Source organism: Elgaria multicarinata, chromosome 16 (genome assembly GCF_023053635.1).
Source record: "Elgaria multicarinata webbii isolate HBS135686 ecotype San Diego chromosome 16, rElgMul1.1.pri, whole genome shotgun sequence".
NCBI classification, from domain to species: Eukaryota; Metazoa; Chordata; class Lepidosauria; order Squamata; family Anguidae; genus Elgaria; species Elgaria multicarinata.
Genome location: NC_086186.1, coordinates 3,971,372 through 3,997,343, shown reverse-complemented (window position 1 = coordinate 3,997,343; position 25,972 = coordinate 3,971,372). Strand labels below are relative to the sequence as shown.

At 43.4% G+C, this 25,972-nt stretch overlaps 1 protein-coding gene across 1 annotated transcript in view; it reads right to left on the bottom strand.

The window, feature by feature from the left end:
* Positions 1 to 19,297: 19,297 nt before the first annotated feature.
* Positions 19,298 to 25,972, bottom strand: part of CHRFAM7A (CHRNA7 (exons 5-10) and FAM7A (exons A-E) fusion) — a 71,757-nt gene continuing 65,082 nt past the window's right edge. The window contains exons 8-10 of the mRNA XM_063142216.1: positions 24,831 to 24,917; positions 23,966 to 24,075; positions 19,298 to 19,920 (exon numbers count right to left, since the gene is read on the bottom strand). Coding sequence (XP_062998286.1) covers positions 19,402 to 19,920; positions 23,966 to 24,075; positions 24,831 to 24,917 — 716 coding nt within the window. The 3' untranslated portion in view covers positions 19,298 to 19,401. The remainder of the gene's footprint in view (positions 19,921 to 23,965; positions 24,076 to 24,830; positions 24,918 to 25,972) is intronic.

Sequence of the window (25,972 nt, the reverse complement as noted above, 5' to 3'; positions counted from 1 at the left end):
TAAATCAGATATGTCTCCTCCTGTATGTATCTCCAGGTGCCCCTGCTGAAAGAAGTTAGTTGAGTATGTACAAGAGACAGGGAGTGTCATCGCACCGGGGAAAATTGTGTTTGCTTACTATCGCTTCTCCGCTTGCGCATTTGTTCCTCATTACTTCCTCGTTTGAAAGAGGAAGTAAACAACCTGCACATGGCCCATTCAGTGGACTGTTTTGATCACACTGCTTCTTCTGCACACAGCAGGAGATAGAGGCAACTATCCAGAGTTACTGGGGTGTGGTTTTTGTGGTGTAAAAGGGCAGGCTAGAAAGGGCAGGAGGCACACATGAGGCAGACATCATCGTGAGAGGGACGTGGAAATCCATGAGTACCCAGTAATGAGCACATAATAAAATGCTCATCTGATGGAGCTCAAGGTCTTCTCGGTTGTGGCTCCTGGATGGCTCTCCTCAAGGAGATTCGCATGGCACCTACACTATTACATTTCCAGACCAGGTAAAGACCTGCTTCCAAAAAAAATAAAATAAAATCCCCCAAGTCATTTTAGAGATCTAGTTCTAGATTTGTATGAAAAATCCTGTGGGCAAAATACAACCTAACTATGATTAACTGAAGTCCCATTCATTTCAATGGGTGTACTCTAAGTAGAACCTAGGCTAGATTTTGCCCTGTGTTCCTTACAGGGAAATGGCTACCACCTCTATGGCCTCTTTATCAGCTTCTCAAAGCACCTGGGTGTTCGTTGTTACAATACCGAATGAAATGGATGTCTGTCCAGTCCAGAGAGGCAATTGTTATACTTTTCATAACAAGGTAATTACACTCCTCTAATTTTTGACATATTTATCTGAACATTTAAAATAATCAAAAGGATCAACAGTGCAAAGTTGCAGTTGTCTGGCCTCAGTATTTACAAACCTCGATAGAAAGTTTCTCTAGCACACCTGGGACCTAAATTTATTGGAACCACCAGTCTCTGCAAATTTCAGGCCATCAATATTCAACTCAGGTCACTGATAGAGGTGGGTGGAGGCGAGGGGAGTAAGCTTCTCTATTATAGCTGGAGATTGTTTTCATTAGATTGCTGAATCTGTAGAAGCTGGAGAAAAGTATTGCTTGCTCACATTTCGTTCTGAAACAGACATTAGAAGTGTTGCTTCGCAGTGTGGATCGCTCCTGTAAAGTTCTGATTGAAACCAGGAGTGGATTCACCACCCCACCGATATCAGAGCCACCAGCCTCCACTGATGGTGCTGCATGTGTCATCACCTGATGCCCAATGACACTTAGAGCATCATTAAGGAAGTGGGCCATCACTCCACACAATGGTGGTGGCCATGTCCCATGCACATCCTGCCTCACTAGCTCTGTAGTCTTTGGGCATGTCTACACCATGCTTTATCCTGGGGATCGCTCCGGGATCATCCCTGTGTGTGCACATGATGCACAGGGGATCCCAGGGGCAGGGAGGGATGAGCCCTCCGTTTCCCTGGGATAACTGGGACGGCTTTTAGCTCAATTTTCCCCACGGTCTTGGGAATCGTCCTGAGACCACGGGAGGTGTGGGCAGCCGTCCTGGTTTCATCCAGGCTCCTCGCGAGTAAACACGAGAAGCTGGGAGCCGGGCATGGAGCACTTCAGGTGCTCTGTGCCCATCAGGGGTGGGGAGGGGAGCGGGTTTTTTGTTTGTTTGTTTGTTTTACCTTGTAATTATCGCTAGAAAATTACACTCCAGCTCTTCTTGTGTGTGTGTTTTTAAAAAATGGCTGCCACGACAGGCGTGATCCCCAGGACGTCATGCAGCCCATGTGGACTGAGGGGAAGGATCTCATGATTACCATATTGTGAGATCCTCCCCTCCCTCCCCTCCCCTCCCCTGATGTAGACATGCCCCCAGTTTGCTTCCACGAGTTTCCTCCGCTGTGTTTCAGTTGACAGATGATATGGAAGTTCATGCTGTTCCGACCTTGGAGAAATTTGGATTGGTTGGGAGAGATGGAGCAGGAGAAGTTGAATTCAATTCAGTAACGGTTCTGTATTGGTGATTTGCGTCTGGCACATGACCAATTGATGCAGCAAATCAATAACAGAAGACAGCAGTTGACAAAGTCAAACAAATGTAATGGACAAGGCACACGACTACTAATATATAATAAATTTCAAAACTGGGGTAAGGGAATACTTTTTTCAGATATATAAATTTTTATATTCTATATATACATAGTATCATCGCTGAAACTTGAAACAACATTGATAGTGCTGCGGTGAAACACACTTATACAGTTTATATTAACAAGCGGCAGTCACAGGAGCGTGAGCCTGAAATTGAAAGTTCATTGATGACATCAAAATAACTAGAATTAAAAAACTCCAAGGAGCTGCTCCATCTCTCTGTTTATGTATCGATGAATCACCATCTCTTTAAATTACTTCTGTCCATTTGAGATGATAATGGTAGTAAATTCTTTATCACATTCCTATAACAGCTAGCAGCCCTTCAGTACATAATAGTGATGGCGAAGGAGCGTAAGGATTTATCAGTAAAATATCTGTCTCGATTTTTCCAGTCAGTGCACGTGAATATCTTCTATTAAATTTGAGAATAAATGCACTGTGTGGATTATGGCTCCTTGGGGAACAGAAGAACAGGTTCTTTTAAAGAGGGATTTGATCTCCATGTGTGCTTAAACTTTTATGTTTCTTTATGCAGAAATACATTGTCAACACTATCATTTCTAGCTTCGTTTCTGATGCAGGTGGACTTTGAATGGTTTGATACGTTTCGTTCATAGCATAGACCTACCTAGTTTCACCTACCCATTTCACTAGAGCTCTATGATCAGAGCTGGGACGTATCCCTTCTGAATATGGAGCATTTCTTACTTTTACACGGTTAGTTTTATTGTCCCCTGTGCCTACTTGGTGCATTCTCTTTCCTTTTGTATTGTTTTATTATGATTTTATTAGAATGTAAGCCTACATGGCAGGGTGTTGCTGTTTTATTGTTTTACTATGTACAGCACCATGTACATTGATGGAGCTATATAAATAATAATTATAATAATTATAATTATTATTATTTCTATTTTATAGCATCATTCCCTAGTGAGTGACTGGACCCTTTCTTGACTATTTGTTATACCTTTATACCTGGAGTGTTGCAACCTGGGTCTCTCCAGATGTTGCTGAACTAGACCGCCCATCATTCCTGACCATCAGCCATGGAGACTGGGTCTAGTGGGAGTTGATGGGAGTTGGAATCCATGAACATCTATATTTATACAACATTGGTAATGTGCACACATGTGATTGCACTCATTGCTTGTCTGTTCTGTCCCCTTCCTGAGTCTCTAGATGTTGGTTGGTTAGGCGGATGCTTCTTGACTCAAATACATACTCAGGGAGGCAGTGACCTACAAAACCGATCAATGATACCTGACAATCTACAAAACTCAGATGGAATGTATTTAACAAACTCCATACATCCCTAATCATGGCCTGACTGGCAATTAGTCTATCTCTTGACCTAAAGTGGGGTGGATTTCGGGTGCTGAGCAAAACCACTGTCTTCTTTGGGTTTTTCTTTATTTACTGCTCCTGCCCCCCGCATCTTATTATTTCATTTATTTCATTTATTTCATTTATTTATTTATTTATTTATTTATGAGAGCCAACAGACCGCAAGTAGCACAGTTCCCAACATCTAATAAGCCAATTATCATTTCCCATAAAATAGCTTTCTCCTCTCTTCTCTTTGAAATTATATGACCAGAGCCAATTTTCCTTCCTGATTGTCTAAAGACTGTTCCCTTTCCAGCCTCCCACCCAGTGCTGTCTATCCAGATATTAAATGTTGCTGATTGTGGGTAGGGTTGATAATTGCAAGTAGATCTACTCTGAGTTTGAACATTCTGTAAAACCTTCACATTGCCATTTTTTTAAAAAAGAAAAAAAATGTGTTTGATGCTGTTGATAAATCTCAGTCACAATGAAGAAAACGAAAATAATTTGTTATTAAGGAGGGAATGTTATATCATTATTCCCAGCAAGGAGTTTCAAGGTTTGTTCCAGAACTACCACCTAGAACGGCCAGAGACTCTTTGTTTGCTTGAAAAGCAGGGAACAGATAATTTAGATATTATAAGCAGACGGCATTATGAACACGTCGGCAATTCTACAGTGAGAAGGTTGCACATCCGAAAAGCATTTGGCTGGGTGCCATTTCCTGATCGCATGGAGGGGGGAGGGGGGACAGCCACGTTGGAAATATTCCCCAACTGTTTGTACAGACAAAGCCTAAAGTGAAGTTAATGGAACATGAAGAATTGACAGGAGTAATTAAAGCCAGGGGAATATAAGCGAGACTCCTGAAGGGCCCGGCAGCCGCCTCATCCTCGCATCATTGTCCAAATGCTCATACTGAACGACAGAGCTCTGGGTGGAGGGAGAATAGCTGGAGAAAATGTTTATGCTGGGCTGTTACCTTCTAATGTTTCTTTTCTAGAAAGCTTTTCAACTGTAGCGTGATCATACTAGTCTATATTTTCGTTTTAATGCCTCCTACCCTGGTTGGTTTCCCCCCTCCCTCCCCTGTCTGTTGCTGTGATTTTAGATCGTAAGCCATATGGCAGATGGTCTTGTTTTATTTTATTTTGTACAGCGCCATGAAAATTGATGGTGCTTTATAAAATAATAATAATAATAATAATAATAATAATAATAATAATAATGATGATGAGACAGGTTACAGGAAGCCAGTTTCTGGCTGGACATCAGGAAAAACTTCCTGACTGTTAGAGCAGTACGACAATGGAAGCCGTTACCTAGGGAGGTTGTGGCTCTCCCACATTAGAGGCCTTCAAGAGGAAGCTGGACAACCATCTGTCAGGAATGCTTTAGGGTGGATTCCTGGATTGAGCAGGGGGTTGGACTTGATGGCCTTATGGGCTCCTTGCAACTCTATTATTCTGTGATTCTAGGTCTGGATAATCTTACTGAGCTTTCTTAAAATATAGCAATAAACTTACTTCAGCTTTTCCAAAAGGTGTACAGAATATATACATGGGGAATCTTCACAGATGGCTTTTTGGCCGTGGAGCAGGGTCAAAATACTTTAAAGAAATACGTGAAATAAAAAAGACATGGAGAATAAAGGAGAATACTGTAGAAACACTGGAAGCTGCCTTATACTGAATCAGACCATCGGTCCATCTAGCCCAATATTGCTGACACTGACTGGCAGGGATTTTTTTTCCTGACCTAATTGGAGATCAGACTGGGACCTTTTTCATGTAAAGCAGGTGCTTCTACCCCTGAGCTATGACCCCTCTCTTGTTTCCTTGCTACCTTCCTAACCTCAGATGAGTAGTATGAAAGCGCCTTCTCATATCCCCCATTCTTTTCAAGTCACCTTCATTTTTCTTTTTCTTTTTGTCTTTCTTCTTTCTGTTCCATTTGCCTTCCCCCTTGTCTGTCCCTCTTCTTCTCCCCTCTATTCATTCTTATTTTCCCTTCTTTCATTCAAGGTCTCATTCCTCTTCTCTTCTTTCTTCTAGAAATGTTCTAGGTGCTCGTAGATGGGTGGGCAGACATGCCAGCTGCTTGTGCAGTGGACACGGGAATCTTAGAATAAACCCTGACACTGGGAAGGTTTTGAAAAGCACCAGGCGTAGAGTCAAAGCAAAAGAGGAGGAGTGGACAGATCAGGCCGGCACAATTTTGATATACTCGTGTCAAGTCTGCAAAAAATATATGAAACAAATCAAGCCATTTATATCTCGCAGCGACTTGTCAAAAGGCTCCCTTTTCTTTTTGGCTTAAGGCAGTTGGAGTGTAAAAAACAACAACAAATTAAAGGGATTTCGAACCAAATCCCTTCAAATGATTTCCCATTTCTCTCCCCTCACCTCCCATCTCTATTTCTTCATTACTGTAGATAAAGCAGGGTTAAGGAGAAATGTCTTTTTTGGCAGACACAATTAGGTTACCGATGAAAGCTTTAGAAAGATGGGGAATTTTAAAAGAATGGATCTGCCTGCCTTCAAACACAAACTGTCAAAGGGGAAAACAAAAATCACGCATGGATATTATTGTAATATGCTATTCTCGGCTGCTATCTAGTTTTTGTTTTTGTTTTAAAGATAATTATTTTGAATGGGAAGCTATTGTGAAGAGATACAATGGCATTCATAAAGATTACACAGTTCCAACGAGCTGGGTGATTTAATACTCACCCTGCACACACACACACACACACACACAGAGAAAGAGAGAGATCCCAGGATTTATTTTTATTTCCTCCTAGAAAATTGGAAATGTGTATATGGCTGAACAATCCATGTGACCTTTCCAAAGCTACATTTATATCAAAAATTCCCCATTGATTTCCTCCTTGCCAATTACACATTTTCAACAGAAGATGGCTAGGGGTGGTCAAGTCCGGCTTTTTCCAGTTCTATGCCACTTGCACACATATATTCACTCATAGGGTGGGTGAGAAATTGTACTCAGATCATTTAAGGATTTATCCACTTGGCAGCTCCCAGAAACCAACGTGGATGTAAATGCAATCTGAACTCTGCCTTTGTTCACCAGTTACTGGGGAACATGGGCTAGAGAGTGCTGTTGCACTCATGTCCGTACTTGTGGGTTCCTCTTTGGGGCAGGCTAGTTGGCCAACAAAATGCTGGCCAACTTTATTTCATTTTATAAAATAAAGGTGGACCCTTTATTTTATTTTATTTATTACATTTCTATACCGCCCAATAGCCGGAGCGCTCTGGGCGGTTCACGAAAATTAAAAACATTCAAAGTATAAAACAACAGTATAAAACCATAATATAAAATACAATATAAAAGCTCAACCAGATAAAAACAGCAGCAATGCAAAATTACAAATTTAAAACACCAAGTTTAAATTTATTTATAGACTGTTAAAATGCTGGGAGAATAAAAAGGTCTTCACCTGGCGTCTAAAAGCATATAATGTAGGTGCCAAGCGAACCTCCTTAGGGAGCTCATTCCACAGCCTGGGTGCAACAGCAGAGAAGGCCCTCTTCCTGGTAGCCACCTGCCTCACTTCCTTTGGCAGGGGCTTGCGGACAAAGACCCCTGAGGATGACCTTAGGGTCCAGGCAGGTACATACGGGAGGAGGCGTTCCTTCAGATAGCCTGGCCCCAAGCCGTTTAGGGCTTTAAATGTTAATACCAGCACTTTGAATCGGGCCCAGACCTGGACTGGCAGCCAATGAAGCTAGAAAAGGACTGGCGCGATGTGGTTTCGTCGGCCAGTCCCTGTTAGTAACTGTGCTGCCCTGTTTTGTACCAGTTGAAGTTTCTGGACCGTTTTCAAAGGCAGCCCCACGTATAACGCGTTGCAGTAATCCAAACGAGAGGTTATCAGAGCATGGATCACTGTAGCTAAGCTATCTCTGTCCAGATAAGGGCGAAGCTGGTATATCAGCCTAAGCTGATAAAAGGTGCTCTTTGCCACTGAGTTCACCTGTGCCTCAAGTGACAGTTCTGGATCCAAGAGCAGCACCAAACTGCGGACCCGATCCTTTAGGGGGAGTGCAATCCTGTCCAGGACAGGGCAAACATCACCTCGCCAGACAGATGAACCACCAGCTAACAGTACCTCCGTCTTGTCTGGATTGAGTTTCAGTTTATTAGCCCTCATCCAGTCCATTACCGTGCCCAGGCACTGGTTCAGAACTGGTTCAGAACAATCCACTTGTTCTCGTGATCCGATTCCTTCTCGCGTCTTTATTAATCTTATCCCTGCTATCCTCCCTTCCTTGCGTCATATTATTAATTTTTCTCTGTCCTCTGGTTCATTTCCTTCTGCTTTTAAACATGCTACAGTCTCTCCTATTCTCAAGAAAGATACCTACTCATGATAGGCTACCTCTGTCTAACTACTGACCTGTCTCTTTGTTGCCGTTTGTTTCAAAGATCCTGGAGCGTGTGGTCTACTCTCGTTGCCTTGATTTTCTTTCTAGTAACTCTGCTCTGGATCCTTTTCAATCTGGATTCCGTCCTTTGCATTCCACTGAGACAGCCCTTACTAAGATTACCAATGATCTTCTTACTGCCAAGTCTAAAGGCCATTACTCCGTTCTTATTCGCCTTGATCAAACTGCAGCCTTTGACACGGTTGATCATGATCTTCTTTTATATTCCCTTCATGACCTTGGATTTTGTGGCTCTGTCTATAACTGGTTTGCCTCCTATCTAGCGGGTCGCTCTTTCAGCGTGTTGGCTAATGGCAGCTCGTCTTCTTCTTTTCCCCTTTCAGTAGGGGTTTCCCAAGGCTTGGTGCTTGGTCCGTTGTTGTTTTCTTTATACATGTTGGCCTTGGGTAATCTTATTCAATCTCATGGCCTCCAATATCATCTGTATGCCGATGATACACAATTATATCTTTCATCTCCGGATCTTTCTCCTGATGTTCATGATCGTATCTCAGCATGTCTTTCAGATATCTCAGCTTGGTTGCTTCATCGTCGTTTGACACTTAATATGGCAAAGACTGAATTGCTTGTTTTTCCTCCTAAACCTTCTCCTCATCTCTCATTCTCTCTTACTGTCAATGATGTTACGCTTACTCCAGTCAAGGAAGCTCGTAGTCTTGGCTTTATATTTGATTCCTCGCTCTCCTTTATTCCTCATATTGAGGCAGTAGCTAAATCCTGTCGTTTTTTCCTGTATAATATTGCCAGGATTCGATCATTTTTGTCTGTCTCTTCTGCCAAGACTCTTGTTCATGCATTGGTTATTTCTCAGTTGGACTACTGCAACCTTCTTCTCACTGGCCTTCCTTCTTCTCACATCAGTCCGTTGGTTTCTGTTCACCACTCTGCTGCTAAGATCATCTTCTTGGCTTGCCGCTCTGACCATGTAACTCCACTTCTGAAATCTCTTCATTGGCTTCCAATTCACTTCAGAATCCAATATAAACTTCTCCTGTTGACCTACAAAGCTTTTCACTGTCTAGCCCCTTCCTATCTCTCCTCTCTCATCTCACACTATTGCCCCGCTCGTGCTCTTCGCTCCTCTGATGCCATGTTTTTCGCCTGCCCAAGGGTCTCTACTTCCCTTGCTCGGCTTCGTCCATTTTCTTCTGCTGCCCCTTATGCCTGGAACGGTCTTCCAGAACATTGAGAACTACAAGTTCAATCGCAGCTTTTAAAGCTCAGCTAAAAACTTTTCTTTTTCCTAAAGCTTTTAAAACTTGATTTTGTTCTGACTTTATACTTTTAGTTTTACCCTACCCTGTGCCTGTTTACCCTACCCTGTGCCTGTTTGCTTTCTCTTCCCCTCCTTATTGTTTTATCATGGTTTTATTAGAATGTAAGCCTATGCGGCAGGGTCTTGCTATTTACTGTTTTACTCTGTACAGCACCATGTACATTGATGGTGCTATAATAACAGCCACTGCCTCACCTGGCTTTGATGAAAAGGAAAGGTACCCTTGGTCCAATCCCGCCTGGCTCTTCTTATGAAGACTGCACATTTCCAAGCTTGTGATGGGATTCACACAACAACAAAAATGTCTTTGAAAAATGTTTTCATTTGGGGGTGGGGGCAGCGGGAATGTATGTGTAAAATGCATACATTTGAAAAATGCACACATATATCCCTTAGCCAATTGGAGAAACATGTGTACATTTCAAAAATATGCAGTAAATGGTTTTAGGGAAATGCACACAAAAATACCTGTGAATATTAGTGCAACACCCCCTTTCACCCCCCCCCCCCCCCACAAAGCATGTAATATGATACAGACATGAGTCAGGACAAATTTCTAGGTGGAAATCAGAGAACCTTGACTAACTTGTATTTTGCTAATTCACTACTCACCCATATGTCAACTCCATCCCATTTATATGCAATGTTTGCAAGGGGCCAACATCAGACATGCTTGAGGAATTAACTTCTTGTGAATTCTGATATAAACTGACTTGATCTCTAAATCCCAAACTAATGTGCAGACCAGAACTTTCGTTGCCCAGTTGCTATTACACTTCCAGAATGTTCTAATGCAGTTCCAAGTGCAAAAATGTATCAAAATGTGTTCAGGTGAAACTTTGGAAGACGAGAAGAAAGCTGAGGGGGCTGTTAGATGTTGTGGGACTGTTTCTCCTTCTACAAAGAGAAAGAGATGAAGCAGGAGAATGAGCTCCAACCCCAGAGAACTCATCACAGGGAGGCAGCAAATTCCACCGCCATTAGGGCTCCGCCATTACTGCTCCAATAACAGTAGGGTGTAAAAAGGGATGTTTTGAGGGCAGATCAGAGAACATCTTGGATTCTCTTGACCCAAAGCCCTTGAACCTATCCCTGGAGCTGGTGTGTTTATGTCCCTTTCCATTGAAATCAATGGGGGATTTTAAAAGGACCACTGAGGACAAAAATAAATAAATAAATACAAGGAAAAATAAAAGGAAGAAAGCCTCCACACACTTTGCATCTTCCACCTTTGCCAGAATGAACCCAGCAGGACGACGTTCTTGGGAGTCGCATTCCAGTGGCGATTGGTGCTCAAGGCTGAAGAAGGGTTGACCAAAAGAGGTGGGGTCAAAATGTAAAGGGGAAATTCCAGCCTGCGTTCACTGAAAGCTCTTCCTGACTGTAACTAAACCTTAGGGGAGGCACATCAACATTTTAGAATGGGGGAAAATTGTGCCAAAGACAGGAAAAATCCCACAACAATTTTGGGGAGGGATTGGGTCCAGAGGAAGGAGGAACCCTGGAGAGGTGAGGTGGGACCCCAGGTGATCCAGATTTGGCCCCTGAAGTTAAGGTTCTGCATCCCTGAGTCAGGCTGTGGTGGTTTGCTTTTTTCCTCCAAGGAACCCAAGGTGGCGTATATAATCCTCCTGCTCTTCATTTTATCCTCACGACAACAATCTTGTGAGGTAGGTTGGGCTGAGAGACTATGACTGACCCAATGTCACCCAGTGGGTTTCCATGGCCGAGTAGGGACCAGAACCCAGATCTCCTGACTCCCAGTCCAACACTCTAACCACTACACATACTGGTTGTTCCACTACACTGCCCTCTCAACCTGCATAGAATTGATCTACCCATTTTCTCCCTCTCAAAATTAGCATTTCAAAATGCATTTTTACAGCATAGATCTGTGTGCAGTATCGTTTCTGTGTGATCAGTAGGTCACAAAGGGAAGCAAAATGCCTCCCTTCTTCATTAGTTTGTCCTCAAGAGATCTATATAAACACCCAAGTACCATGAATTGTAAACATTAAAATTTAAAAATGGAAATGAAATCTAAAAAGCACCTGAAGATTGAATAATTGGTTTCTTTCGGTACATCAATTCTTTTACTCTTAGACAAATTTATAGTGTACATGTGCATTAAATGGGCAGTAAGTGTTCTTTTACTACTAGGCTGTTTAAAATTCTGTCTTTGATCATTCTGATTTCCATCCCCTTCTTTATGATTCACAGATGTTGGCAGGCCTTGTTCAAGTAACACATCAGTGCTGCACACCTCATGAGAAGGCAGCTAACAAGACAGATTTGGAACAACTTCAGTACAAGCACAAGAAATAGTGATGCATGAGAAACTTGGTTCAGTTCATTTTCCCCTGGATTTACCCAGTCTGCACCAGAACCCAAAAGTGATCAACAGTATGTGTACTTATGCAAAATGTGCACTTTTGAAAAATGTGCACAAACACACTTTAATCATTAGGAGAAGAATGCAGGCATTTCAAAGGCGCACACAACTGGTGCATAAGTTTGGGGAAATTCACATGAAAATATGCATGAATTTTCACACGAGGAAAAAAGCAAGGCTCTTAATCTGTGCAGACATGAGATGGAGCACGGTGGAATTTGGAGAATTTCACGAAGCTCAAGTTTTGTGTTGTACAAATATCTCTATCTAAGAATAATACTGTCCAACAGGAGCAGGATGTAGTGATTAAAGAACTAGTTTAGAGCAGGGAGGCTTTGGCCTCAGCTAGACATACCTGCTATGAGAGATCTCCCCCTCTGTTTACACATGGCGCACAATGACCTCAGAGGGAGGAGAGTTGCACCCTCCATTTTGCTTTTTGCTTTTTAAAAAACAGAAGAAGTGGTCTCAGGATCAGCCCGGGACCGCGGAAAAACTGGGCTGCAAGGGTAGGGCAAAATCCCAGGGAAATGGAGGGATCATCCTTCCCTGCTCCTGGCATCCCCTGTGCGTCTTGTGGACACACAGGGATGATCCCGGAGTGATCCCCGGGAGAAGCCCTCGTCTAGCTATGGCCATTTATTCAAATCCCAATTTCAAGACGAAACTTGAGGCAGTTACCATCTCTTAGCTGTCCTGTTTTGGGATGGTTTAGGCTTAGTCCTGAGTCACCCTAAATAGGACTCCTCCAGCAAGGGCGTAAGACCAGCCTCCTTCCCTCAAGGGGTCTTGTGAGGATAGTATGGTGAAGGGAACTCTGTCCATAGGTAACTTGCACGATCACATCAAAGCCGATGACCCAAACACTTTCTTTTTAGCCTCTATTTTGGAAAGAGCTCCATGTAGACACCATCCACTGGAAGAGTCCTAGAGCCTTCGGTATTACTCTGGCATAAATAGATGGTGGACATGAAACCTTTGTCTTCTTTGATATATTTAATTGAATGCTTTTCCCCGCGCCAAGCAGGTTTTGCCAATGAAGTTCTATAAATAATGGATCCTGGTGGCTGGCTGTCATTTCCATCTTCACATCTTTACAAGCCTTTGCTAACTCAGCTGGGGAACATGGCACGTGCCAGTGGAGAATAACCAGCTGTCTGCATCCTTTTTTTGTCTATTTGCAATGTGATAACTGAAATGTATTAGCACATAGTTTCCATTGGAAAACTTTCCTGATGACAAATAGAGCAGGCTTCAGAAAGTGGGGGCCCTGCTGGGATGTGGGCCCTTGACAGGGACCCCACCATTGCACAGCCCTTGGCACTGGCTGTGCAAGAGAATCCCCTTCATTATTACTAAGAACGTAAGAAGAGCCCTGATGCTGGATCAGACCAAGGGTCCATCTAGTCCAGCACTCTGTTCACACAGTGGCCAACCAGCCGTTGGCCAGGGATGAACAAGCAGGACATGGCACAACAGCACCCTCCCACCCATGTTCCCCAGCAACTGGTGCACACAGGCTTACTGCCTTGAATACTGGAGGTAGCACACAACCATCAGGGCTAGTAGCCATGGATAGCCTTCGCCTCCAGGAATTTATCCAACCTCCTTTTAAAGCCATCCAATTTGGTGGCAATCACTATATCTTGTAGTAGTGAGTTCAATATTTTAACCATGTGCTGTGTGAAGAAGTACTTCCTTTTATTTGTCCTGAATCTCCCACCAATCATTTTCATGGGATGACCCTGTTGGGTTCTTGTATTTTGAGAGAGGGAGAAAAATGTCTTGCTCTCCACATTCTCCACACCATGCGTAATTTTGTACACCTCTATCATATCTCCCTCAGCCTCCTCTTCTCCAAGCTAAACAATCCCAGCTGATGTAACCCTCTCTCATAGGGGAGATTCTCCAGCCCCTTAATCATTTTAGTTGCCCTTTTCTGCACTTTTCCCAGCTCTATGATATCCTTTTTTAGGTGTGGTCACCAGAACTGTACACAGTATTCTAAGTGTGGTCGCACCATAGATTTGTGTAAGGGCAGTAGGATACTGGCAGTTTTATTCTCAGTTCCTTTTCTTATAATGCCTAACATGGAGTTTGCCTTCTTCGCAGCGGCCTCACACTGGGTGGACATTTCCATCGAGCTGTCAACCACAATCCCAAGATCTCTGAGTCACTCCTAGCTCAGATCCCATTAGGTTATACTTGAAGTTGAGGTTTTTTGTCCCAACGTGCATCACCTTACTCTTGCTTACATTGAACCACATCTGACATTTGGACGCCCACTCTCCCATCTTGGAGAGATCCCTTTCGAGCTCTTCACAATCCCTTTTGCACCAACCATGCTGGAGCACTAGAATTTTCCAATCTGGCCTCTGCATTGAGCCCAGGAATAAAATTTGGTCCCCTGACTCAGGCCATGATCTATTGCATTCGCTCACACAACCGCTTGAGTTTTAGTCAGATGAATAAGTTTGACATATCCCTTATTTAAGGAGAAGGGAAACATTCTAAAATGCGTTTTATGGTGTGTCAGTTCCTCTCCACCCCACCCCCACCTCCCCCAGGAGAATGAGAAATCAATGTTGCTACGGTCTGCAGAAAGGGGCTATAGATTATCTGTAGACTTGTGACAGCTCTTGGCGTACATCATTTTGCAAATCAATTATGCAGTTTGTGATTCTGCAATAAGGGATTTTGATGGTTTGTGAATTAATCTCATGGCAGGATGGCAGGGAGGCAAGGCAGGAATAGAAAACACCAAACCCATAGCAGCGAATTCTTGAGAGCTGGTGAGATCTCCGGGCTGAGAGTCTGAGCTCCAGGCTACAAATCTAGAAGTTCCTGGTTCAAATCTCACCCAGCCATGGACACAATAACCTGGTTCACATGTCACACTAAGCCACTACGATTTTGTTTTATTTTTAAGCTTCTCATACTTAAAACATTTAATTTGGGGTTGGTTTTATTTTAGAAAAATTGTTTCAGCCTTTATCCTTCATGTGATCAAACCCATTAATAACATGGATAGGTGGGATCTAATGGCGGACCTAATTCTGAAAGCACTTGCATTGACCTCTTTTTCTCATGAACAAAGAATAGGGCAGAGGGGTAGGAGATCATGCCCAGGGGTTAAACCCACTCTGCCAGGCTCCCGATCTGCCCCTCCGTTCCCTGACCCAACAATCTTTCCACCCAGCCACTGATCATTTCATGGTTTCCCTGTGTTGGTGCAGCTTTCCCCACTATGAAAGGTTGAAACGCCTCCCCTAAGTCTTAGCTACTGGCAGTGAGATGGTTAAGCTAAAATTTTCTGGTATTTTTGACCCCACCCCTTTTGCCTTTAGCTCCACCCACCCCTGGAATCTGGCCCTTGAGACGTGGAATTTGGCATTCAGGATGAAAGGGGTTCATTCCCCCTGGGTTCGCGCCGGAAAGTAGCCTCATGCTGCCAAGTAAACATTTTGCCTTCTAATGTTGGCTTCCATCTAGGTTTGGTGTCCTCTTGGGATTTAGGGGGTTATTATAAGTGTCAGGGGGTGTTCCTTGGCATTGAAGATGCCCAGGTGTGTGGCAAGAGTCACACACCTGGGCATTTAGCATTTAAGGAAGTTAAAAGAATGATCTCTTCCAGCAGGCCTATCCAGTGGAATTTTAGGATGTTTTTAGTACGTTTTTAGTACTAAAACTTTAGTTTTAACAATGTATATTGTGTTTTGATTAACATTTTATGTATTTTATACTTGTTGTTGTTCCTTGCCTCGATCAGGATGGAGAGACGGGTTAGAATTTTTTTTATAATTATTATTATGAGTCCATGTCCAAATCCCTGGATTGATTGATTGATTGATTACATTTCTATACCACCCAATAGCAGAAGCTCTCTAGGGTCCAGTAGTGGGGTTCCTTTTCCAGTAATTGTCTCAGAATCCCGGTATGGGGAATCCAAGCCTCCTTCTTCTTCCAAGGAGTTCCTTTCAGATTCTGGGATCTGTATTAGGGATGTGCAAATCACAAAACATGAACTTTGCTGAAGTCTCCCAAATCCCATCGCATGAAAAACTGTGCAGGTTTTGTGCGTATTTTCCCAAATGTACACATCAGTTGTGTGTATCTTTATGTTCACATTCTTCTCCCATTGATTAATGTGTGTTTGTGCCATTTTTTCAAAAGTACACATTCCTCCCCACACACACACACACATTTTTTTTTCAAATGTAAGCATGCTGTCAAGTGCATGCAAGCTCAGATCCAGAAGATGCATACTGGGTAAATCCTGATAAAAAATGAACTGCAACTAATTTCTCATAGAACTCTAGGTCTGACAGGAAGGAGAGGTGTCAACTGGGGAGGGGGGGACACATCTTCTAGAGATGGAGTCTATCACCAACTCCACAACACCTACTGCTTACACAGTCCAGTCTGTTGGTGAATGTAGTTGCCAATCAATGGCAACTACAGAATTGCAAGCCAAGTCATTTCCCATCCGCTGCGCTGAAGGCCTGTTCTGCTGACTAGCAAATTCATGCCCAAGAGTCGTCAGAGGAAAGCAGCTCCCCAAGCCACCCCTTGCCAGGTAGCTTGGAGATAATGAGATGGCTAGTTCCCCGACACAGCTAATTGTGTGTGGCTCAGCTGGGGAAATTATGATTGCATCACCTACATCCCAAGCTCCTTCCATGAAGGATGCTGAAGGTCAAGAGCAGCCAAAGCATCCGTCAGTCTGCATCTCCAAAACTCATCTGGATTTGGCATTGCTTTGCATTCGCCAGCTAATGGCGTCGGTGAACAGCTTGAAGTGTCCTCCATAAAGCAGGCTTTTGTTAACAGAATAAGGAACACTCTCTGTTGCATTTTTATCCCACCTTACTTATTTATTTATTTATTTTTGCACACAACATACCTGTGAGGTAGGTCAGGCTAAGAGAAAGCACCTGGCCCAAGGTCATTTGGAGAGCTTCATGGCCAAGTGGCCAACTTAACATGGACCTCTCCTGTTCAAACTACTCTACCCAGCTTTCCCCATCCTGGTGCCCTCCAGATGTGTTAGACTACAACTCCTATGAGCTTATGGGAGTTGTAATCTATTAGATCTGGAAGGCCCCAGGTCGGAGAAGGCCATTATATCCATAATACCTGATTTAAGCCAAATAGAAGTTGTCCTCATTGGCGTCAGCTATGAACATATGAATTTTGATAAATCTATTCCATCTAAAGCATGTTTCATGGATTGTCAGGCATCTGTCAGTTTATCCCCCATTTAGATCTCAAGTTCCTTTTGTCTCAAATATGGGGAACTTTGTAAATGTTGGCAAATTCTTATCAAAAACAAATGGAAACAATATTCTCATCCATCCCTCAGTCCAACAAGTGTGGGAGTTAGTAGAATGCTCTGTTTTTCTCTGGATCTAGGAAGCTTCCACCCCATTCTCTAACTGAGCCAAAAGTCTGTTTTGATTGGAGAGAAATGAAACCTTGCCCAAAAAGAAGCATTGGACGATAAAGCCTGAACATGTTCTGAGTGCTGATCGATCCAAGTCTTTCCAGTTCATTTATGTTAGTTTTAATTGTTGGACAGAGGAGCAGAAATTGGAGATTTCTCTAGGGTCATGTGGTTAGGTTTGATTTGCCTTTTTTCCCCCATGGGTGACCTATTCCTCTTTAATGAGATAATGGAAGATGTAACGAACAACTGACTTATTCAGTGAAACACACCACATCTATTTAACATATCAAATGTTTTGGGGAATCACAGCACATCCCTCAAATGTGGGAAACTCAACTGCAGAGTGTCCATTGAAAGGCAATAAAATTTTGCAGGAGTGTCCACTGACCAAAACGTCATATGTGACAAATTCCCCACCCCCCACCCCCCAGAGTCCATCCCTGGTTGGGTAAAGATTTCCTCGGGTCCTTGCAATGCCAAACAGTCTTTGATGTGCTTTTTTCATTTCTATTTGATGAAGATGAACTCAAATGCCTGCTGGGAGTCTAATCCAAAGCTTGCTTACTGCAGTGCCAAGTACTCATCCTCAATCCAGCCAGCAGACAAACATAGAAACATAGAATAGTAGAATTCGAAGGGGCCTATAAGGCCATCGAGTCTACCCCCTGCTCAATGCAGGAATCCACCTTCAAGCAAGCCTGATAGATGGCTGTCCAGCTGCCTCTTGAACACCTCTAGGGTGGGAGAGCCTATGACTTCCCTAGGCATCTTCCCATTGTCATACTGCTCTGACAGTCAGGAAGTTTTTCCTGCTGTCCAGCCGGAATCTGGCTTCCTGTAACCTTAGCCCATGATTCTGTGTCCTGCATTTTGGGATGATGTACTGCTACATGTATTTCCCAAGCTAGATGAGCAATTCCGCTGACCTGTCCCAATCCAGAACTGAGGGTTAGTTTTAAAACAGCCAAATCCCTGTTGCACTAGCAGTTACTTCCACTGGCACAAAAGAAACAGCAGGAGCACAGTGCGCAACACATATCTGTGGGATTGGTAGTAGAGGCAGAATGTGTGGCTGAAGAACTGCCACTTGCTAAGCCATGCTGGGCCTGCATTGGCCAAGGAGGAAGGGAGCCTGGTGGATTTTTCATCCTGCCACCACCCTTTTTTGTTGGCACTTTATCCCCTTTTGTTTATTTCCCGCCCCGTTGGCTTCATTGGGTGGGAAAGTATCAATGCCAGCTGTACGGTTGGTAGAGTTTTTCCCTCATTCCAGGAGTGCATGAAGGGAAGGAGAAAGATTCCAGTGCTCTCCAACACACTCCTGGAATTGAGTTTTTGCTCATAGAGGAGGTCTTCCATATCCTATGGCCTCTGATACTCCCTCCCAGGTACCATAGGAATTTAAACCTCAAAAATGAAACATCTAGCACAGCGCCAATGATCAGTGGAAGTATATTAATGAGACAGGACACGGTCAAATAGAAAGCCCAAGTATTCTAAGGACACACTTCAATGATACTGAACTTCTTATATAGTAACCAAGACAAAATCCAGTATCCAAATCAATTTGCCATAACCACAAATGCCCAGAGCTGTGAATATTCTATATGTTTTTCTGTGCATGGAAACTAAGATGTGGTTGAATTTGCTGTCCCAAGGATACCTAACTGACATTTCTTTTCGATAAACTGTCAGACCCCCACTGTGGGAAAATGTGATGGCTACTTCATGCCGAATCAGTCCATCTAGCTCAGTATTGTCAACACTGACTGGCAGCAGTTCTCCAGGACTTCAGATATTGATCTTCTCACAGCCCAACTTGGATATGTTGGGGATTGAGCTTCAAACCTTCTGTGAGCTGCGGCCAGACACCAAACCCAAAGGAGTAGTGATAGGCAGGGCTTTCTCTGGTAAATGGCACATATTCTACATGCTGCCCAGTTTTCATGGCTTTCTTTCTGAGCTTCTTACTAGCTCAGTCCTTGCTCAAGACTTGTAAAATTAATTGGTAACCTAAATACTGGAAGGTGAGTAAATAATGCAAAGAAGATGCAAATAGATTTAAATTAAATAATTTATTCTCGACACCAAATCTGGTGGGTTTGAATGGTGGTGCTGAAATATATACACAGCCCTGGCGATGGCCAAAGCTATTAATAATTATACAGTCCTCTTTTTTTAATACTGTATCATTCCCCCCTCCCCAAAAAAGTTTGCATCCACACATCCTGTATAAGCAAAGTGCACTGTATATGCTATCGCTACATAACATATTTTGATGGATCGCTGACATTTTGCAAGTCCACAAGCTCAGGTCAAGCAAAATCTTTAGAAACGGCCTCTACAAAATTGGGTGCCGACATTAAAATCCCAATGGTACAAATGATTGTGAAGACTGAAAAAGCCATCAAACAGAGGCGGTCCACGACAGAAGCTGCAAACTTCCACTCGTTGCAAATGGCTTCCGACTCATCCTGGTCTCTGAACCGGTTGGCAATGTACCGGACCTCCTCCAGGATTTTAGCCAGATCTTGGTCAGTTTCAGAAGGATGTCCGCTGTGAAGGAGGTTGTCGTCATCTGTTGGGGAACAAGTCATTCTGCCACAGACCACACCTGAGTCGGTGGTAGGTGTGCAATGGACACCTTCCAGTCCTCTGAATCCAATGTAGAGCATATTGCCGTTGCTGGATTGTTGCCCACTTACAGTGTTTATCTCGACACTTGACATACTACATCGACGCTGTTTGTGCTGGCAAGCTGGACGTACTTTATCCTCCCCTGGTCTTTTCATCCTCAGGAACCAGGCACACCAGTTGAGAAGGATAATTCTGGTCTTGGAAATAGAAATAAACACTTTGATTACATACAAGAGCTTTGACGTCTTTGAATACGGCTGGTGCCACGCATGTGATTTTGTAATGAGAACGGGCTGGATCCTGAGATAGTCAGGCCACTTTAATGGTTCTCCTCACCTCAAAACACATGGGAAACCATCATGCTAATTGGGTCCCATTCATGGTGATGCTATCTGTGTGGTGGCGGGACTGTTGCTCCTCCATCCATTCCATGGCAGCACTGTCCTTGCAGGATGTATGAACACAGGTCTCTTAAATTAAACCAGTTTAAGTACAGGCATGGTTTCTTCATTGGCGTTGAGGTCAGCAGTGATCACACATGACACTCCTCCCCATTGGCTTCTGATACACCAATCACCTTGCAAATTTAATTTCACAGTTGCAAATTGAATTTCAGCAGGGCTGCCTGTTATCTTTGCCATCCACCAGATATAAGATAAACTACATTAAAACCAGAACGAAACAAAACAAAACTCCGTTTTGTTCTGTATCAAGCTGTGAGATTGTGTGTTGCTGCTGCTGCTGCTGTTTTAAATGATTTTTTGGGGTTTTGTATTTGGCCCAGTTCCCCGGTCTTCAGTTTCCCTAGATTCAAATCATGTGTTCCATCAAACAGAACACATTATTTAATGTGTTTCACGTTTCCTAATGAGAGACTGTCCAAAGTCGCTCAATGGAGATAAACTCTGATGGGTCTCACCTAAGGCAAAAGTCTTGCTGAATCTCAGAATCCAATTCTGGCATACCTTCTCTTTATCTGCTATACTAATTCTGCATAAAATGTGCCTTACAATGAGCAAGATCAATGATCCATCTCGCCTCCATTCTGACTAGCAATAGCTCACCAGGTCCTTAAGCAGAAGAGCTGATAACATTTACTAGGTGACTTTATAAACAACTGCCTAATATACTGCTTCCATTTCTTTTTTTAGGGCACAATCCCCATCACACATACAGTACCTGACAGTCACTCAATGTGTCAGACAGTCACACTGAACTCAACGGGGCTTACTTCTGAGTAGACATGTAAAGGATTCCACTGTAAACACACACCGAACTTTCCGCAGGGGTCGGTCTTGTCCCCCATGCTGTTTAACATGTACATGAAACCGTTGGGTGCGGTCATCCAGAGTTTTGGAGTGCGCTGTCATCAGTACGCTGACGACACGCAGCTCTACTGCTCCTTTTCATCCTCATCAGGTGTGGCTGTGGGTGTGCTGAACCGGTGCTTGGCTGCGACAATGGACTGGATGAGGGCTAATAAACTGAAACTCAATCCAGACAAGACTAAGATGCTGCTGGTGGGTGGTTCCTCTGATCGGATGGGGGGCGTCCAACCGGTTCTGGATGGGGTTGCACTCCCCCTGAAGGAGCAGGTTCGTAGCTTGGGGGTTCTCCTAGAATCATCTTTGTCACTTGAGGCTCAGGTGGCCTCGGTGGCACGGAGTGCTTTCTACCAACTCTGGCTGGTGGCCCAGCTACGCCCCTATCTGGACAGGGATAACCTAGCTTCAGTTGTCCATACTCTGGTAACTTCCAAGTTAGATTACTGCAATGCCCTCTACATGGGGCAGCCTTTGAAGACGGTCCGGAAGCTGCAGCTTGTGCAAAATGCGGCGGCCAGATTGATAGCTGGAACAGGGAGGTTTGAGCATATAACACCGATTCTGGCCCGCTTGCATTGGCTGCCTATATGTTTCCGAGCCCAATTCAAGGTGCTGGTCTTAACCTATAAAGCCCTACACGGCTTGGGACCGCAATACCTGATGGAACGCCTCTCCCGACATGAACCTACCCATACATTGCGCTCAACGTCTAAGGTCCTCCTCCGAGTGCCTACTCCGAGGGAAGCTCGGAGGATGGCAACAAGGGAGAGGGCCTTCTCAGTGGTTGCCCCCCGACTGTGGAATGATCTTCCCAATGAGGCTCGCCTGGCGCCAACGTTGTTATCTTTTCGGCACCATGTCAAGACTTTCCTCTTCTCCCAGGCATTTTAACAGCATTTAACAACGTTAAGTTTGTTTTTAATGGACCCCAGAATTGTTGTTTTTAAATGGATACTGTTGTTTTTATACTGTTTTTATGTTTTTTTAATTTTTGTATACTTTTAATGTTTACTATTTTTAATTGTTGTAAACTGCCCAGAGAGCTTCGGCTGTGGGGTGGTATATAAATGTAATAATAAATAAAGATGCAAATGTATACATTTCTTTCCTGGATGTGTGGACCCCTGGAGCTGGCATCTTCTGTTAGAAATGGTGCATCGTTTATTTAATGATTTATGTAATCCCTTACTTTTCAGCACCCAGCCTGGCTCCCAGAGGGTGGGGACAGGAGGAAATGCAGGGTTTGGCTGATGGTAAAGATGCTGACCCCCCAAAACTGCCCTTCCATTGAACTCCTGGCCTCTGAAAGTTGAGATCATAATCCAGGCTCCAGGCTCTCCCTTCTAGAGGGAGGGGATAGAAGGAGCTGCAGAGAGGCTCTTTACCATCTGGTTGAGGCTAGAGATGGCAGGCATCCCTGCTCAAATTAAATGTGCAGGCGCAAAAAAAAATGCCATCATGGGAGATGCCTTAAGAGATCAAACACCTGACGAGGAAGTCAGATTTGAAAAGACAAGAATGACATCCATTGAAATTCACCTAGGTGCCATTTTTCTGTAGGAAAATTCACCCCCATCCTCCGTGGACAGCAACCTAGTACTCCCAGGGGCTGCCCTGCTGGAAGCCTCAGTAGTGCTAATGCCTCTCTTTTCCGTGTCATCCCGTCATTGCTAACGATGGACTTTTGATGGCTTGCGTTGCAGCACCGGATAAAAGAGGGCAGCCTCAGGGGACTCTGTATGAATTTGTCAGCTTTTGAGAAGTACTCGTGTTGCATGTTAGAGGACCACCAAATGAAAAGGCCTGTATGCTCGTTTAAGTTTCAACCGGATCGTAGAATTTGAATTCAAGCTGAGTTTAAACTCAATCAGCCAGGTTTCTTCACAGACGCTACACAACATACAAAGGGATGTGGAACTGGCCCCAAACCCATCCATCCAATTTTGCAGTCCTGATCAGAGGTTGTTCAAAATTTCAGGAGATATTTGAGGAGGGACGGGGGACAAAACTTACCACCTCTGTGCCTTTTCTTTCTTAAAAATATTTGTTTATTTATTTATTTTATTTATTTATTACATTTTTATACCGCCCAATAGCCGAAGCTCTCTGGGCGGTTCACAAAAATTAAAACCATAATAAAACAAATAATAATAATAATAATAATAATAATAATAATAATAATAATAATAGCATTCCATCTAGGGCTGTCATTTTGTCTCACATGGCACTTTTGCCTGATCTGGTAGGTTGCATTTAAATTTGTAATGATGTTGTATATAGGTTAATCCAGTTTCTTAAATGCTATGTATAACTGATTTGCTAGCTGCCTTTTATAGGCAGAATAGCAGGGAAAATTCTATAAAGATAAAAGTGGATGTGTGTCCATCTTCCATCCATCAGTGTCATAATGCTAAGACTGTGAAACCTAGCCACCTGAAACTTGGTGTGTGCCAGCCCCACACCCAGGGGAATGGACTGGACCAACCCCTTCCTCAGAAGACCACAGGAGTGCACCAAGGCAGCAGCCATGTCTAGGGTTGCCTTCAGGATGGCTTCACTCAGACTTGGCAAGCATAACGTGTCCAACTCTGACAATTGTGCAAGTGTGCTTGAAGTCTTTGCTGTATCAAAGGGCCATCGAACCCATGCAAAGATGGGTCAATTGGCTCATATTTCAATAAATAAAATGCACATTACCACTGCTGTTACTATTTAATAGCGTAGCATATATAGTCCTTACGGTTGGTTAATCTGCATGTGCATGAAATTACAAGTACCTGGGTCCAACTGAGGTTTTTTCCCCTCTGCCTTGTGGAACTTGTGCTTTTAGAACAAAGAGAAGTTGCCCGCTCCTGTGGCAAAACTCTGATCTGAGAATTTAACCATAAAAAAAGAAGCACTTCAAATTGGTTCTTACCCACTTTGGCATTTTGCCCCCGTCTGGATCGTGATGGTGATACTGTAGGACGATAACTGTGACAACAACGGAAAGGCCGACAATAATCATGGTGCTGGCAAAATACTGTGCTGTAAAAGATAATGAAAATGATGAAGATGTTTTTAAAAACTAGACTGATGTTGTGTTCCTTCAAATATCTGTCATCCAAGTATTAGGCCATGGCTGCACTGGATAGTCTTTCTTTGCAACTTTGAGGCTGAGAACAGCTATTTCACTCAGGTAGAAATATTCCTGCCAAAAACTTTGATTTTGTGAATGTTTACCTGTTTTGTATTCTGGATTTCATGTTTTGGGACACACCTTACTCTGGCTGCTATGATTACCACGCAATTGTTCCACGGAGTTTTTATCCTCTTCCCCCGCCCCCTTTCCTGGGTCAGTCAAATGGGTGATCCCAGCCTATCAGGGATCATGTATGGAACAGGATGATATTGAAACACTCCATAGCCAATCAGGATTTGGCAATAGGAAGGAATCACTGAGGCCAGGAGAAAGTCAGTTGGGAATGAAAGCAAGCCTGGAAACATTTCTCACGTAGTGTTAACTCCCTGGGAAATGGAAGCATTTTGAACCCGGGAATTTCTGGATGCAAAACATGTGCTCTACCACTGAGCTATGGTCCTTTCCCGAGAGCTGCAGTTCTGACATCAGAGAAATGCTGGCTGCACAGAGAAGGCAGCAGTCTCCCTCTTGGAGGGTGGACCTCTCTGTCCAACCACAGAGATCTGAAATATCCTTGGACTTCCTAATCCATGTTATTGTGGCCATGCTGCAAGTTTTAAAAGATGTTCCTCAACTGAAAAGAAACAGTCCAGTCTCTTACCTATTAATGGCACTGAATCAGATGTCGCCGGCATAATTTCTGCCACCAGGAGCATGAAAACAGTGAGGGACAATAAAACCGTTATCCCTGAAAGACAAAATATTGGATATGGAATCAAGGCGAAAAGGAGTTTTCTGCGGACAAAAAGAAAGTGAAACATATCAAAAAGAAGCACGCTTTCAGTAAGCTATTCTGTTTTATGGATGTAGAGGAGCCATCCTTAACATGGCACCCTCTCCATTTCCCCAAATTTGCACAACTTTCCTCCAGAGACTAAAAAGGGGTACAGAGGAAAGTTCTGCACATTAAGAAATGTGTGCAAATCAAACTGGGAATTGGGAACGAGATGAATGCAAGCACACGGTCAACAATTTGCAAATATTTTGGGTGGCTACATGCTCCCACTCACATTTGGAGCTTCGAACCGGGCACGCTCACCGGGCACGCTTTTTATACTGTATTTCGTAATTGTGTTTTGACCTGTTGGGTGTTTTGTTGTGGTTTTAATTTTGTGAACCACCCAGAGAGCTTCGGCTATTGGGCGGTATAAAAATGTAATAAATAAATAAATAAATAAATTTTGCAAGCAAAAACAAAATTCTTATAAAATTCTCATAAATCCATGTGTGAACACCCAGCCCAGAGGTGTATGCGTAGGCAGGTATGTGCATCTTTTTCTCCCCTTGCATTGTATAGGGACAAAATATAACATATTTAACAATTATCTTCAGGATCTTGCCCGTAAATTTAAAATGGCAGGAATAAACAAGTTAGTATTCTCTTTACCATAATGACTTGGAAAGAGCCCAAACGGTTTTTAATTTTATTTTTCCAGTAGGTTGCAAACGGTGACCTCTGGCACTTCATTTCGCATCACTCATCACTGGCATGGAAAGCGGTGCCAAACTGGAGTGCCAAAATGAACTGTCCTGTACAGCTGAGCCCTTTCTCAAATAATTGACACAAAAATGAAACTCAGCAGTTAACATATTTTATACAATCTGAAATTGTGTAGAACTGGGGATATATGTGCATGGTTATATCCTTGATACCGGCACACTGAGGTCTACAAGGCTGAAGCTGCAATCCTATATACAATTACCTGGGCTGAATCCCACTGAACCGAATGGGACTTACTTCTG